Source organism: Meles meles, chromosome 2 (assembly GCF_922984935.1).
Source record: "Meles meles chromosome 2, mMelMel3.1 paternal haplotype, whole genome shotgun sequence".
Lineage (NCBI taxonomy): Eukaryota > Metazoa > Chordata > Mammalia > Carnivora > Mustelidae > Meles > Meles meles.
This window is the reverse complement of record NC_060067.1, coordinates 136,967,939-136,984,667: the sequence shown is the minus strand read 5'-3', so window position 1 is coordinate 136,984,667 and position 16,729 is coordinate 136,967,939. Positions and strand designations below refer to the sequence as shown.

Genomic DNA, 16,729 nt, shown 5'->3' with positions numbered 1-16,729 from the left:
AAATACACAGAACATGAGTTGGTTCTGACAGGAGCAGAACTAAGAATTCCAGTACGTCATGTGAATTATGTGTGGACATCTTTTGCATGAGTCCTGCTTTATTCATTCTGTCCCCAGTCCCTTTCCCTATCTCTTAAAAGTCAGTAATGTGTATCAAGTCATATGAGACAACTAGCTGCCCAAGAAAGATATGTTCATGCAGAAAAAAAATCATCAAAATATATATAAGCCTCCTTCATTTTCCCAATATAAATCACTCATAACAGGCACATTATGTCTAGAGTTAATGGATCTTACAGATTTAGAGGGAAATTTTTCTATTTAGCTGAAGAAGAGCTAAAGAACACTGGAATACATCAGCGAATCCAAATTTGTCTTTGGTTTTTCTTAAAATGTCTCATCCCACTCAGAAGGATTATATGAATATCATTACATATATAGGCATTCCCCAACTTACAGAAGGGCTGTGTGCTAAAAGTTCATCTGTAAATTAGCTTTCTGAAATTCAGATCATGTTTTTCCCACTGAAAGAATCTTATAAAGGGTATTCAGACCAATCAGGCCACCCCAAAGAAATCTATAAAATTCAAATTTACTGGTCATATTATGTTTCACTGCAGCACTGCAGGTTTTTTCTCCAGCTAACCACTTACCATTATTTCTTTGATAAATACAATAGGGATGATAGCATACTTCTCTTCAGTGCTTGGTGCATACACATGTAAACACACACACACCACACACCACACACACACGTAAACACACCACACACACACACACACACACACACACCCCTCCTTATCTGGGTCAGTGCGCTACAGTGTCCCGATAAGTAAGCACTGTGGAGCAGAGTTTAGACAAGTGGCTCTTGCATTTGAAGGCTGGAGGAAGTTGGGATTCTAAAGCATATTAAGGGGCAGTGGTCATGGAAGGTTCTATAGTAATGGTTCTTACTGGATCTTACAACTATAGGACAGAGATGGTGGGTTATAACTTCCACCAGGCTTACCTTCCCAAAGATGTTTAAAAAAATTAGAAACTTCCTAACAATCACTTTTAATATGTATTTTTTACATGCTTATAAATTCAGAGCAAAATAAATTATGTTACTTTTGTGTACTTTAGCTATATCCAAAACAATAACAAGAAACTCTCCCCCTAAACTGGAGAGATGGGGATCAGGATCAGACCGTCCTATATAGTAACCAAAGTGATGGCTTCCTTGACAACAGCAATGGGCTGCCTCTGTCACAGAAGGAGGGTGCCAGCAGGAGATTCTGGGAACTACTGTCTAAGGAGAAAGATGTCTATATTTCAGATCTATTTTTCCACTCTGCCCAAAGGCAACTAGACTTCAACACCTTGAAAATTTTTAAGCCAGAAAATTGTTCCCTTGGGTTTAAGAAAAGGGTGTACAAACCCACAGAGATTAAATGACTTAATTTCATATGCAAATATTATCTCAAAAAATACAGGGATTCAATACTTGCATAAAACTAGCTATTCTATTCTTTAGGCCCAATACCAATTTATAGAGGTTGTTTTTTTTTTAAGTTCAGAATTTTATAAACATACTTCAATTATGCAGTGATACATTATAAGATTTTAAATGTATTTTTATAAAGTCCAGATCCAGAAACATGACATAACTTTCCAGAAATCACTACAGATGCATATCAGAACTCAAAAGCTCCAGATTCCTCCATCTCAAACTCAGCCGAGGTCTATTCCACTTGCCTGCATAGGTGTTGGCTTTGTTCAGGAGGTCTGTGCATGCATGCATATCAGCAAAAGCTCGAATTCCTAAGCAGTTGACAGGGTGAAGCTGAGACTCCAAAAATTCACAGCAGGTCTTCTTCACATCCTGTAACTGTAACAGACCAGCTGCTGGGAGAAGTACCTGCAACATGTAAGTCAATCCGGTTAGGCATTATTTACTATTTACCACTCTTATACAGATCACAACACATGCAGCCAAAACTTATGATCTGCATCCAGACCCAAATACTCCATGGACACAGGGAACACTCCATGGAAAGTAATGGAACAATTATTTGCAAAAAGGGCGATGACCCACATTCTCCATAATTTCTATAGAATCTTTGAAAGATCCCTTCCTGGTCATAAAAATGTTAGAGATATTAGGTATTAGATTAATGGTTCTTTTTTATAAGCATAAACAAAATGTACCTTTGAATTTTCAAAACAAAAACTATATCCTTACAACTGTATTCAGAGCACCATTATTTGCAATTGTCATATGGTGGTAGAAACCCAAGTGTCAATCAACAAATGGAAGAATAAGCAAAATGTACTATATTCATACAATGAAATATGATTCAGCTTCAAAAAGAAAGGAAATTCTGACACATGCTACAACATGGATGTATCCTGAAGACATTACGCTGTGAGCTAACACAGACACAAAAGGACAAGTACTGTATGATTGTACTTACATGAAGTATGTAAGGTAGCCAGATCCATAGAAACAGAAAGTAGAATGAAGATTGCTAATGGCTGGGGTGCAAGACAGGGTGTTAGGGAAGTATTGTTTAATGGGTACAGAGTTTTGATTTTGGAAGATGAAAAAATTCTAGGTATTGGCTGTACAACAATATGAAAATACTTAATGCTATTAACTTGTGTACTTAAAGTTAAGATGGTAATTTTTATGTTACATATCTTATAATAAATAAAAATATTTTTAATAATAAAAAGATAAGTCAAAAAAAATTAAAAACAAACAAACAAAAAACTATTAGGATGCTAGGGGGTGCTATGGTTCAGTAAAAATGTTTTTTTCCTCCCTTCAATTTAAGCATCATGACCTTCAGTGATTTGAGGGGAAGGCATGAACCCAAAGTAATACATACCACAACAAAGCCTCATTTTGCTCTTCCACTGTCTGAATAACACAACAAACTGCTTTCCTTAGGGGAAAGAACAATTTTAAATTCAATAGTCAGAGTATAATCAGATGGTTTCTCTAAAATGTAATATATGTACTAAAAAGGAAAACACAAAAGGTAATTGCCTAATATTAACTTTTTAATTTGTATTTGTATTTGAATAACTCTAAGAGATTTTATATTAATTATGAGTTTTTTTATGAGATTTAACCAGTATCTTCACTATAAACTATATCCAACACCACAAGTGCTTTACAAATAGGTCAATAATGGAAACATTTTTTTCTTGTTAAGTGAATTGGTATGAAGCTATGTTAAGTACCACATTTGAAAGTCAAATTAAAGAGGAAAACTTCATTTAAAAAAGTTCTTGAACATCTGCTGCTCTTTTATAAAAGCCAAAAGAAAAAAAATAAACCTCAACTATTAGAACAATGGTCAATTTTAGAAAAGATCACATTAGCATAAAAAATAAATAAAACCTAAGTTCTTTCAGGAATTGACTCTCATATATGCCAAGCTGTAGCCCAAGGAGAAAATGAGAAAACAAACAGTAGTTTGGGATAGTAGTTTTCTCTATCTATGTAATAATCCTTAACGTGGAAAAGAAAGAGGGTGTTCATGTCGTTCTGTACACAAACTAGTCTATTTGTTTAAAGGAACCACAGAAGTTCTACATTCCAATCTAGAGGTTGCATGTGTATTTAACCCACATGTACACAATCAAATGGCCAGAATGAAGGACAGAGAGAATAATTTCATGTGTTTTTAGTACAACTTCACCAACTAATATTAGTTTTCTCTAAAAATATAGAAACAGTATCTAGCGGCCTTTTCCTTCTGAATTTAAGAAAAACAAAATGCAAATAATTCTGTTTATAGCCAAACCTTTCATACAATATGAATAGTGTGCTTCATTATGTTATGAAAATGATCTCCATGGAAACCTTTAGTTGTTGATAATTTGCAAATTGGAGGTTTTTCTACTCTGGTATAATTGTGCTCTGAAGCAACGTAAAGTACATTCCAAGATGCTTAACAGTGCTGCCATTTAATTCAGCAAACACATACAGTTAAGAAAGTGGTACTTCAGTGTAAGATTTAATCCCTGTGAAATCTGTACAAATACTAACAATCACCCATCTAATCAACATTTTCCCAGAGGCAATACAGTGTGAGAAAGTAGCATTCAAACTGGTGATAATATAGAAAGACAGGAGCCATGGCGGGGAAAAGTGGTTGAGCAGAAACAGGCTCACTCATGCACTGTTGGTAGGAGTGTATACTGGCTCAACGTTCTTGAAAACCAATTGGCCCATTTTAATCAAAATTACAAATGCACATAACCTCTGACCCAGCAATCTGACCCACAGATACACTAACAAATGCACAAAATCTCACACACAAAAGACATTCTGAGGGTAACAGCAGAAGTTAGGAAAAAGCCTAACTGTCCATTGCAAGGAGACGGATTAAACACTTATATCCCTTCCACTCAATGAAATGCTCTGCAGTCATTCAAAACAAAGAGGAAGCTATATGAATGGGAAAGTTTCTAAGATACATTCTTAAGTGAAAAAAATCAGTAATTGATTCATACTAAGTAACATACACATAGATGCCCTCGCTTATATACACATCCATCTAAAAAAGTAGCTATAGCAGTCTTTTAAAATTTTTCTTTTGCTTTCTTACCTTCAACTTCATCACTACCAAGCCCAGATCAACCTTATCAGGAGAATGAAATTCATAAAACTGTGGAATATGCACTCCAGGGACAGAAAAGTTATTTCAATTGTAGGCCATGTAGCTAGAAATTAACATATAATTTTTAATTCATGGCAATGATGAGTCAAGTGGTCCCTATGCTTGGCAAACAATACTATTAAATATACCTTAAGTGTTAGTCAAATGTATAAAATAAGTTTATGCATAATATCTTTCTGTCAGCAAATCCTTTAAAAATGCCTCAGTTTTATGATATAATTTTATCAGGAGTAAATTTCAATAGCTCATTAATTATTAATTACATACAGCATCAAAAACAATGAATAATTGGCCTAGGCTTACTAACATGCCCCATGGTGACCATGAATTAGTTACTCATGATGAAAACAGGAAAGCAGCCTGGGGCACACCAACTTTCTAGATTACTTTGTCTATTAGAGAGCCAACAAAAATGAAACAAAATAAAAAGTGCTCCTAATTTCAGATGAACCATAACCCACAATCAGAACCACTCAAACAGCTGGCAGCCTATGAGCTGGATGCCTTGGGATCAAATCAAATCAAACCTTCTAATTTGTTAGATAAAGAAACCAAATCTTAGAAGAGGCCCAAAGCCTGGACCAAGTGGTACAGTTGGTCAGATGAAAGCTAAGAATATAATCAAATTTGCCAACTCTTTGGTCTGCGATTTTTTACACTACCTTGAGCCCACTCTATAGGTGCAGAATGGAAGTGTCTGTCCAATTTCTAAACTTCTAGTACTTCTCTTTTCAGCAAGAGTAATAAAGACAACAAACACCTCAACAATACATTCTTTTTTTTATAAAATATTTTATTTATTTATTTGACAGCGCTCACAAGTAGGCAGGAAGGCAGACAGAGAGAGATGGGGAAGCAGGCTCCCCACTGAACAGAGAGCCCGATGCGGGGCTTGATCCCAGGACCCTGGGATCATGACCTGAGCCAAAGGCAGAGGCTTTAACTCACTGAGCCACCCAGGCACCCCCCAACAATACAGACCCAGGCGCCCCCAACAATAGTCTTGTAATTGCTTCCACTTAATGAGCAATTACTACATCAGGTACTGTGCTAAGCACTTGGCAGGCAATAATATCTCACTATCCCCATTATACACAAGTGAATACAGAGGCTTAGAGAAGTTAGGTAACTGGCCCAAGGTCACACATCTTGTGTGGCACAGGTAGAGTCTGTTATGAGAGCAGCATTAACCGGAGTGAGTATAATGCTTTTAGATGGCACCCAGATAAACATTCTTTTTTTTTTTTTTTTAAGATTTTATTTATTTATTTGACAGACAGAGATCATAGGTAGGCAGAGAGGCAGCCAGAGAGAGAGGAGGGGAAGCAGGCTCCCTGCTGAGCAGAGAGCCTGATGCGGGGCTCGATCACCAGGATCCTGGGACCATGACCTGGGCCGAAGGCAGAGGCTTTAACCCACTGAGCCACCCAGGTGCCCCCCAGATAAACATTCTTATGCCACTAGTTAGGAGTAGGTTTTTAAAGTTACCCTTTATTTATTTCAATAATATAAATTCTTTTTAAGTAAATTTATTTAAGCAAGAATTGAGTCAACATAGAGGAAAACATTAAATATTTAATAGTACCAGCAGTGTAGAATATAGCAAAATCAAGAAGGTGACACACAAATTATGAAACTTCAGAAACCTCTGATTTGGGAGATTAAATTCACTATTCTAATCCTTCAATATGTGATCTCATTCTGTTCTTATGGCTTTTGCCTATCACTGAAAAGGAAGGCTGTGCTTTAATCTGGGGCTATCACAATCCCATGGCATATTTTCTACAGAGTGGATAAACTCTACTATTAGCAACAAATGTGGGAAACACCTAGCAATGTAAAGAGGTGGTTTCTTAATTTGCTATTTAGTTCACAAAAGTATCTTGGGTGTTGTAATTAAGAGGACTGAGGAACAATTTTATGCCTTAAAAACTAATTTTTCTGAGCTCCCTAGAGCAAAGGTGCAGTTGAACAGTGCTGTTTCTTATATGAAGTGGAATTATATTGACACAATAACCTCTAGCCATATAGCATTATGACCTAATGGAAATTTTCCATTTGCTCCATTTTCCACATTAACACTGAGATTGATGAAAATAACCCTAAGGCACTCTAAGATCTAAAGTATATTCCAAAACATCAAAGAAAAAGGAATTATGTTTGTTATATAATAAAAATGTTAATGATACAGTCTAAGAATCAAAAAGTGATTAATTCCCATACAGTATATATACTGAGGGAGGGCCACGCTCCAAAAACTGAAATCTCTCTCTCAATTATGTTATGGCCTAAGATAAAATATAGAGCTGGCGTCATGTCTTGGGGTCCAACCCTCCCTCCCCTTCCAGCAGCCTCTTCCTCATTCCCCTTTAGTTCTATTCTATCATCCCTGAGCTTCCCCACTCAGACCTGGTGTTCTCACCATGATCCCTTGGTCCCTTTCAGGTCACTACTAACAGCATCACACAGGCTTCATCTGCTTTGTTACACTTACTATTGTCAGAAAAGACTTTATGTATCTGCTCCCACGTTTACTGTCTCTCTCCCTGTAGAAGAATACATTCTCTGGGCCTGTGGGGTCACATCTCTTACCCTTATTGTAGCCTCAGGTACTAGAAGAATATCTAGATGCATAATAAATGAATCAACCTGAATGTACTCTCCTGGGTATTTGTATTTTAAAAGAGATACAATTTTGGATGTCCTTTGACCCAGAAATACAAATTCTATTTCTAGAATGTGTCTATATGGGACATTTGTTGCCTGCTGCAAATCTCCTCAGTTCCACCTCTTGCTCAAGCCACCACTGCATCAACCAGATCTAAGTAGACTTTGATGACCTCCGTGAAAATAAAATTTAACAATGCCTCACCCCCACTCTGTCCCAGCCAGGGAATGCACTGGGGACTCACAGCTGCACCATCTGGAAGCACAGGGGGAACAATGATTGTGGGGCCAGTCCTGACCTAAGGAGAATGGTCCAAAGAAAGATGATAGGTAAATGCTTCCCTTCACATTTCATAAGCCTCCTCAGATGGTCCTGGTGAAAACCAACTAAAAGAATGCACTTCTGGATCTCTAGAATTCTAGCCAAGGCAGCAATGGTAAAGGCAGCTATTTATTCCATGATTATCACCCACCACTCGCCAGGCACAGCTTCAGTTAGGCCTGTCCTCTGAGTACTATAAGTCTCAAAGGCCTATGATCATCAAACTAGTGTTCTGTAGAATGTTACATAGGCTCTACATATTCTTCTTCTTGTTCACGTGAAAAACATTATCTTTAAGTGCTGGGAAAAATGTAAAGTAAAAGAACATGACCATGGGCGCCTGGGTGGCTCAGTGTGTTAAGCCTCTGCCTTCAGCTCAGGTCATGATCCCAGGGTGCTGGGATCAAGCCCCGCATCAGGCTCTCTGCTCAGCGGGGAGCCTGCTTTCCCATCTCTGCCTGCCTCTCTGCCTACTTGTGATTTCTCTGTCAAATAAATAAATAAATAAATAAAATTAAAATTAAAAAGAACATGACCAGCTCATTAAATAAACAACTTTAAATCAATCATTTTGGTAAATAGGAGAAATTTATTTTCACCTAGATGTGCTGATTTCCAAAATAGCGAGAAAATAGAAGCCTAAACATTTTACACTGTGGAGACATTTTCTGCAATGAACAAAGAAGAAGGGGAAAAGCTACCACTGATTAGAGAAGACAAGAGGAACACTAGACATGGAAGACACCCGAGACAAACAATTAGCACCCGTGTGACACTCTTAACACCAGCTGCACATTTTAAGTAAGATGCTTTCATCCTACTTCACTTTGTTTGACAAGCCAAATTACACATAAGATGTTTCGCTTAGACAAGTACACTCCTTCTGCTTGGCTATTAGGATTTGCAATTTATTTTCAGCTTGGGCATTTAATCCATAGGGGAGAATAATTTATGTAGTAAGTCTTTTAAATCCTGAGTCATTAGCAGTGCATTTATTAGAAAAGACTACCAAGGGGTCTGACTGTTCCATACACAAGATTTCCAGATGTCTATGAAAACAAGCAAACACGAAACACAGTCACTATTAACTTTACAGTGACTGTACTGCTAAAAAGGTTTTTATTAATTTCCCAGCCATTTTATATTATATTTTATATATTTTATATTAGACTGTTTGTCTAAGGAGCAAGGAAGGCACCTGGGTGGCTCAATCAGTTAAGCATCTGACTCTTGACTTCAGCCTAGGTCATGATCTCGGAGTCATGGAATTGAGCCCCACATCAGGCTCTGTACTCAACAGCAAGTCTGCCTGAGATTCACTCTCCCTCTCCCGCTGCTCCCTTCCCCCACTCTCATGCACACATGCTCTCTCTCTTTCTCTCTCTTTCACTCAGTAAACAAATAAATCTTTTAAAAATAAAGAGCAAGGGACTTGTATACCAGGAATGACCTGAAAACAGAGAAACAGCTGTTCAAAGGGCATGAGGAGAGGGAAGAAATTATTCCCAAACTTAAGCTATACGCTGTTGGACAAAAAAAAGAAAAAAACCTCATTATGAAATATAACCCACAACCTTCAGTACTACATACATCTTCTAAAATCTGCATTTAGTCTCCAAATTATACGTAAGTCATGTTTCACAAGTTTATTTTTTCAACTGGCCTCTTGATACTCATTTAGTCATAAAACAATATTAAAAATAGTAATAAATCACAGTATTAGTGAATATAATATTACCACTTGACTGCTACGATCTTATAGGGCATTGGTGCAGAAAAGAAAGAGAAAGAAAGTTTCCTTCCTCTTTCTGGGATGTAGGCCTTGCTGGGTGCAGAGTTTTGAAACAGGAAGTATTTGACCTGCCTGACCATCCTGCCACCTCACTCACACTTCCACATCTCAAAACCCTAAACCTCAACCACCAGGAGCTGGCCTCTGCTCTGTGCTCCAGCTATGATTCCCCCATAAGATCATCCTTTTCTGACTGATAAAAGTGTTTCATCCTCTAAATGTATTTACCTCACCTTCCTCCTTCCAACACCCCCTGTCCCAAGATCCATCCCTTGGGATAGCGATGACCAGCAGAGTCAAAAGGAAAGCCATCTTATTATTAATTTATACTAATGGCTAATAACGCATCACCTTCCAGGACAAATCCCTTCCAGAGATATTTAAAGTTTTAAGAGAGGCTGACTCTTAAGCAGAATACATCTGTAATTGAGGTCATTTCCAATGGTATAATAAATGAGACAGAAAGGCACAAGTAGTACAGAAAGAGGAAATATGTGGGCAATGTGGCTTTCCCACAGGCTGAAAACTACCCCTCTTCTATTATCCTTTCAAATACAGCTTCTTTTTAACCTAAGTTTTCTCTAAAATCTCTCATTTATTCAACAGTGGCTCAAATGTGTAACAAACATGGCATCTACCTAATAGAGTTATTGAAAAAAAAAAGTTGGTCTACTGTTTAATGCAGTTCCTGGCACATGGAAAAGGAGCACATTAGCTCTAACTCAAGGTTTCTTCAATTCAATCCCATAACAACAGAATACCAGGATTTCTTTTCTCCCTCACAAGATGATGTTCTATGCCAGATCATTTACAATAAGCATAAGGTTGCTTTCTTTTTTGATCAAATATTCCCAAAGTAAAATATATAATCAGGGACAATTCAAAAAAGAACAAACATTGCATACAAAAATGGGAAATAGATTTGATATCCCACTACCTATTAAATAAATATAAATTAAAATAATGAGAGAGCATTTTATGACCATTGATATTCTTTTTTTTTTTTTTTAAAAAGACACATTTATTCAGCGTCATGATCAGACTATTACATTTAGCAATCAACAGCATGGGTGCAAAAAAAAAAAATCTACATTAAAACCCTTTGTTGGAATGCTTTACACTTTCCACAGAACAGAAACTAAAATAACATGTTATACAATTAGTCACAAATACAGTCCTCGAGTTTTTTTTGCCCATACACATGAGTATTGTCTAAAACATGTCTTCTTTGTAGCAGCTAGGCCCCGCCACCACTGTGCTTGGCTGAGTTCACAAATCTGTTGTAACCTATAGCTTCCCCGTCACTTCTCTGGCTCTCCTCTCCTGCTAAGCTTTGTTTCCTGGCAGGAATTAAAACCTTCTGCCACTGCCGTAGCTACTGCTGCTGCTGGAACCACCATAGCCACCTTGGTTTCGTGGTTTGGCGAAGTATTGGCCTCCACCACCATAAGGGCCAGAGCTTCTGCCTCCAAAATTGCCTCCTTTCATGGGTCCAAAATTTGAGGACTGATTGTTGTAATTGCCAAAATCATTGTAGCTTCCGCCACCTCCAAAGTTGCTTCCATCATTACCAAATCCGTTATAGCCATCCCCACTGCCACCCTATCCACCACCACCTCGACTGCCACCAAAGCCACCTCGACCACTGAAGTTTCCTCCGCGACCAAAGTTGTCATTCCCACCAAAACCACCTCCACGACCACCACCAAAGTTTCCAGGACCACTTCGACCTCTTTGGCTGGATGAAGCACTAGCCATCTCTTGCTTAGAGAGCGCTTTCCTTACTTCACAGTTGTGGCCATTCACAGTATGGTATTTTTGAATGACAATCTTGTCTACAGAATCATGGTCATCAAATGTTACAAAAGCAAAACCCCTCTTTTTGCCACTGCCTTGGTCAGTCATGATCTCAATCACTTCGATGTTCCCATACTGTTCGAAATAATCTCTTAGATGATGTTCTTCGGTGTCTTCTTTAATGCCACCAACAAAAATCTTTTTCACAGTTAAGTGGGCACCAGGTCTTTGAGAATCTTCTCTTGAGACAGCCCTCTTTGGTTCCACAACTCTTCCATCCACCTTGTGTGGCCTTGCATTCATGGCTGCATCCACCTCCTCCACAGTGGCATATGTGACAAACCCAAAGCCTCTGGAGCGCTTGGTGTTTGGATCTCTCATGACCACACAGTCCGTAAGTGTTCCCCATTGCTCAAAATGGCTCCTCAGACTCTCATCGGTTGTTTCAAAGCTCAGACCTCCGATGAAGAGCTTCCGCAGCTATTCAGGCTCTTTGGGAGACTCTGACTTAGACATGACGGCGGTGGGAGGGGAGACTTCAATGATGCTTACTCGGCGGCGTCCACGGGCAGAAAGGAGTAATCTAACGAACATATCTTGATATTCTTTTTTTAAGATTTATTTATTTACAAAAGAGAGACTGAGACAGAGAGAGCATAACCAGGAGGAAGGGTAGAGAGAAAAGAAAGCTCCCTGCTAAGCAGGGAGCCATATTCAGGACTCATCCCAAGACCCTGGAACCATGACCTGAGAGCCAAAGGCAGATGCTTAACCTACTGAGCCACTCAGGTGCTCGACTATTGATATTTTCAACCACATAACTCAGGCCAAGGGATAGTAAGCCCTGGCCTCTATCACGTTTCTGCCTTCACTGTAAACTAGTCAACTCTCTTAGAAAAGAAGTAGGTAATATTCATCAAGAGCTACCAAAAAATATAAAGTTTAAAGCATTTAATGATGGAAGTATGCTCCCGAACATCTACCCTGAGAAAAGAGTTCAAAAACTAGAATAGGCTACATCCATGAATTCTACTTTAGCTTTATTTATAAGAGTAGGGGAAAAAAACAGAAACAACTACAGACTTAGCAATATGCCAACAATTGGATGAATTGTATTAAACCCACATGAATAAACAGTATAATCAATGACAATGAAGTCTAATAATGGTTTTAAAAAACTAGTATTTCTAAAATATTTGTAGTAACATACAAAATTATAAAATGAGATGGATACACAGCTAGCTCTAACCTATGATTATACAGAAAAACTTAAAAGACGTCAAATTCTTTTGATCTCGAGGAATTTCGTTAGCAAAACAATGTTGACAGAGACAGAAAAAATACATAACTGAACATTTCCACACAATTTAGTTTTTCTAACACAAAATAGACATTAAGTAAAGAAAGCGGTGCACAGGTCTTTTTAACAACAGCTTGGATCCCTGCCCTCGCATCTGTCAGCTCTATAGCTGGAAGCACTGGATCTGGATCCAATCCTGTCTCTGATCAGAGAGAACATCTTTCAACTCTAACTATAAGCAGCTCAACCTGGTCAACTTCATGTCAATGCTAATGTGACCTTGGGCACTTCAATGCTTTGTTTCCTAGACCCAGCTCCAGCCTACCCGCCTCTAACTAGGATCCTTCCCGAGTGGGCATGGACCAGTTCTCCCAGAGTTTGAAATCCTGCCCCCAGGTCCCAGCCCAGAAAATGCAGAGTGCTTGTTCCCAGGCTCCCTCCCTCCTGTTCTCCTAGGACCTCCTGCCTAGTTCCACTTCAATCCATCCAACAGGGCCTATTCATCAAACAGGCCTATCCTATGGGCATTCCCCCATTCGTCACTTAACAAATATTTATTGAGCATTTAGCCTGGGTCCAATCACTAGTTTAAGTTCTGGGGATGTGGCAGTGAAGCATCCTAGAACTTGGATACTTTTTTTTTAAGATTTTATTTATTCATTTGACAGACAGAGATCACAAGTAGGCAGAGAGGCAGACAGAGAGGAAGAAGCAGGCTCCCCACTGAGCAGAGAGCCAGGACCCTGGGATCATGACCTGAGCTGAAGGCAGAGGCTTTAACCCACTGAGCCACCAGGCGCCCCCCTAGAGCTTGGATTCTAACAGGTAGTGCTTACATTTAGTAGAGGCATGTGTAATTTCCATCATCCCAGTACTCATGCCCTTCAAAGTGGTCTTCAGATCTCAAAGTCTAAAGTCCGGAGGCCCTGGAGGACTTAAGAGCTATAGATTTTAATCCCCCACCTGCCGCCGAGTTCCTATAAAGCCTCAGGGCAGATTGGAGTTAGTATGAAAAGAATGGAGAATGGAAACCATACCATAGGCTCAAGAGTGGGAACTCTGGTCTTGAATGCTGGACATGCTCCATGTTCTCTGTGTGACCCAAGAAAATCGCTTAACTTCCCTGAGCTGCAATTCTCAACATTGTAAAAAAACAACTTTCTGTCCAGGATGTTATAAAAACTAAATGAGATCAGTACTTAACAGAGTGACTGGAACATGGAAGGTAGACAGCTCCTTCTTCATCTCTGCTATCGTTTATGGGCATTAATCCAATTTAATCTCTTCTCCTTTAATCCTTCCTCTCTAAAATCACCTCAAATCAAAACACATGACTACTAGTCTCTTGACTACCTGATCATGCATTTTACTCCTACTATAGATCAAATTTTCTCCTGTATCTCCTCTGTATTCTCCAGGGTCCTTCCTTTCCACAACCTCACAATTTCATGAATAAAGAATAAACTAACACTATCACTAACTCCATATCCACTTTCAACACAGAATTTAACTCATTCGTTTAGGGGCGCCTAGGTGGCTCAGTGGTTTAGGGCGGTGAGACTGAAGCATCAATCTACTGCCTAGCAAAGAAAACAAGGACCAAGAAGAACTGTCAGCAGGACTCAAAAATATATTTTTTTAAAAACTGAAACAGGGGCGCCTGGGTGGCTCAGTGGGTTAAGCCTTTGCCTTTGGCTCAAGTCATGATCTCAGAATCCTGCTTCAAGCGCTCTGCTCAGCGGGGAGCCTGCTTCCCCCTCTCCCTCTGCCTGCCTCTCTGCCTTGTGATCTCTGTCTCTTTTAAATTAAAAAAAATAAAAAACTGAAACAAATGCAAGCAAGTTTAAGGGGCGAAGATTGTCAACAAACGTAAGATATGAGTCTTAGCACAAGGACTAATGATGCTTCTGGCTTTTCAAAGCTGCTGCATGGATATACTCACAACTGTGGATGGTAACTGCCAAATTAACTGCCAAACATAACCATCAAAATAAGTTAACTTCACTAACTTCACTCCCCAGGGCTCTGTATTGCTTTAGCACACACACCTCCCTCTTCTTCCTCTCCTCCTTCTTGGTCTTTCCTCTCACTCTCTCCCTCTCGCCTTTTTGTCTATGCCTGCTCCTTTTTCATCTTCTTTCTAAACTTATTTATATTATTCAGAGCCTCCCCACCCCCACCAATCATCAAATTTTATTCCAGTGGAATTTTTTCAAGACCAAAGAGACTGCTAATATCTTTTAAAGATTGTTTTTTGTTGTTTTCACAAATAATACAACACTAAATTAAAACACACGGACATCTATTCATGCATGCACACATACATACCAACACTCACATACATCACGTACTCATATTCTTTAGACAAACAGCAGTTTTTCTGTTGCATGATTATATATTCTCTCCTTTCATGTATCATTTCCCAACCCCATGTGTCAAAGCCCAGGCTTGACATGAAATAGAGATTATAAGATAAGATCAAATTATTGCGGGAGAATAAAAAGTGAGAAAATACATGATAAGAAAGCACATGTCAAGCAAAAAAAAAAAAAATCAAATCCCTTTTAATAAGCAATTAAATAACCTTATCCATCTTACTGATTAGCCTCTCCCTGACCCCAACTACAGTTTAATTACAGAATATGTGTTTCTCAATGTCCTCTATCGAAGCGCCTTAAGTCTATTCATAACAGCCCAAAACTTTAAATACATGTCCACCATCATGCTAAACTGCAATAAATCCATACACTAGAATACTCAGCATCTATAAAAAGGAACTAAGTCCTGGAACATGCAGCGACACAGATAAATCTCATAAATGCTCTATTATGCTGAAGAAGTCAGCATCGAAAGAATACACTGTGCTTGATTCTATTTATATAAAGTTCAGTAACAGGCAAAACGAATCTGTTATAACAGAAATCATACAGTGGTTGCCTAGAGTCAGAGGTGAGAGATTTATTAGGAAGAGGCTTGAGGTTATAAATGCTCAATATCCTGATTTGGGTGTGGGTTAATAGGTGTATACATTTGTTAAAACTTAGCAAACTATTATGGACATTGGGGAGGGTATGTGCTATGGTGAGTGCTGTGAAGTGTGTAAAACTGGTGATTCACAGATCTGTACCCCTGGGGCTAATAATACATTATATGTTAATAAAAAATAAAAATATTTTTAAAAACTTAGCAAATTGAATATGTAAATAATAGCCCACTAGAGGAAAAAAAAAAAAAAGAGCACTTTAGGCCCACACTAAAAGTCACCCGAAGTCAGTGGAAGGCATTTATAAATTATAAAACAAATTTAAAATGAAAAATAAAAATCCTACCTGATAGAACCCCAAGTAAGAAAATAAATGAAAATATATCAAATGTATTTACATAACCAAATTTCTATACTAGTATTCATAAAGTTAATTTAAAACAACAGTTAATTTAAAACAACTAAAAATCTTCAAGAATTTTGAAGAAATGTTAGTAATATAGCTATATTCTATTTTCACAAAAAATGAATCCTATAACCTGGGGAAAGACACATGTACACTTTAACTAGATGAGGAGAAGCAAATTAATTTTACTAACCTGACAATGGAATTAAGACATTAAAGTCCAAAAGGTAATAATATTTAAAGTTGTGGGGCAATAATGCTAGGATTTATAAAACCTTTGGCTTATTTCAAACCAAATATGCCTGAACCACAGAAAATTCAACAACTCTAGGCTCCCACCACCTAAACTGGTCTGGAGAACTGGACCCTGAACACCGGCCGCTGACACAGATGTGCTTTGCCGCACATAGGTCCAAATGTAAACAGTATGAGGCATAGCTCAAACATGAAGGAAAAAATCCACCTAATAAGGACTTTGATGTATACCTAACTTTTTACTGCTCAAATTACAACACTGCTATAAGATGCTAGATCACAATCAGGATGGAGTCATTTTTTTGCTCATCAAGATAAATTCCTCTTATATACCACATGAAGCTAATTAAAATATCAATCACAAAACGACTCAACATTGGACATCTTCAAAGAATACATATTTTAGGAGCTCCTAGGTGGCTCAGTCAGTTAAGCATCTGACTCTGGGTTTCAGTTCAAGGCATGATCTCAAGGTCCTCAGATCAAGCCCTGCATTGGGCTTTGTGCTTAGCACAGTCTGCCTGTCCTTCT

General features: G+C 38.4%; 1 protein-coding gene and 1 pseudogene across 2 annotated transcripts in view; both read right to left on the bottom strand.

Annotated features, from left to right (window-relative positions):
* Positions 1–16,729, bottom strand: part of KLHL2 (kelch like family member 2) — a 125,966-nt gene that overhangs the window by 58,415 nt on the left and 50,822 nt on the right. For both annotated transcript variants that reach the window (XM_045988216.1, XM_045988225.1), the window contains one exon: positions 1,738–1,900. In XM_045988216.1, the coding sequence (XP_045844172.1) occupies positions 1,738–1,900 (163 nt within the window). The remainder of the gene's footprint in view (positions 1–1,737; positions 1,901–16,729) is intronic.
* LOC123931290 lies at positions 10,808–11,770 on the bottom strand (annotated as a pseudogene).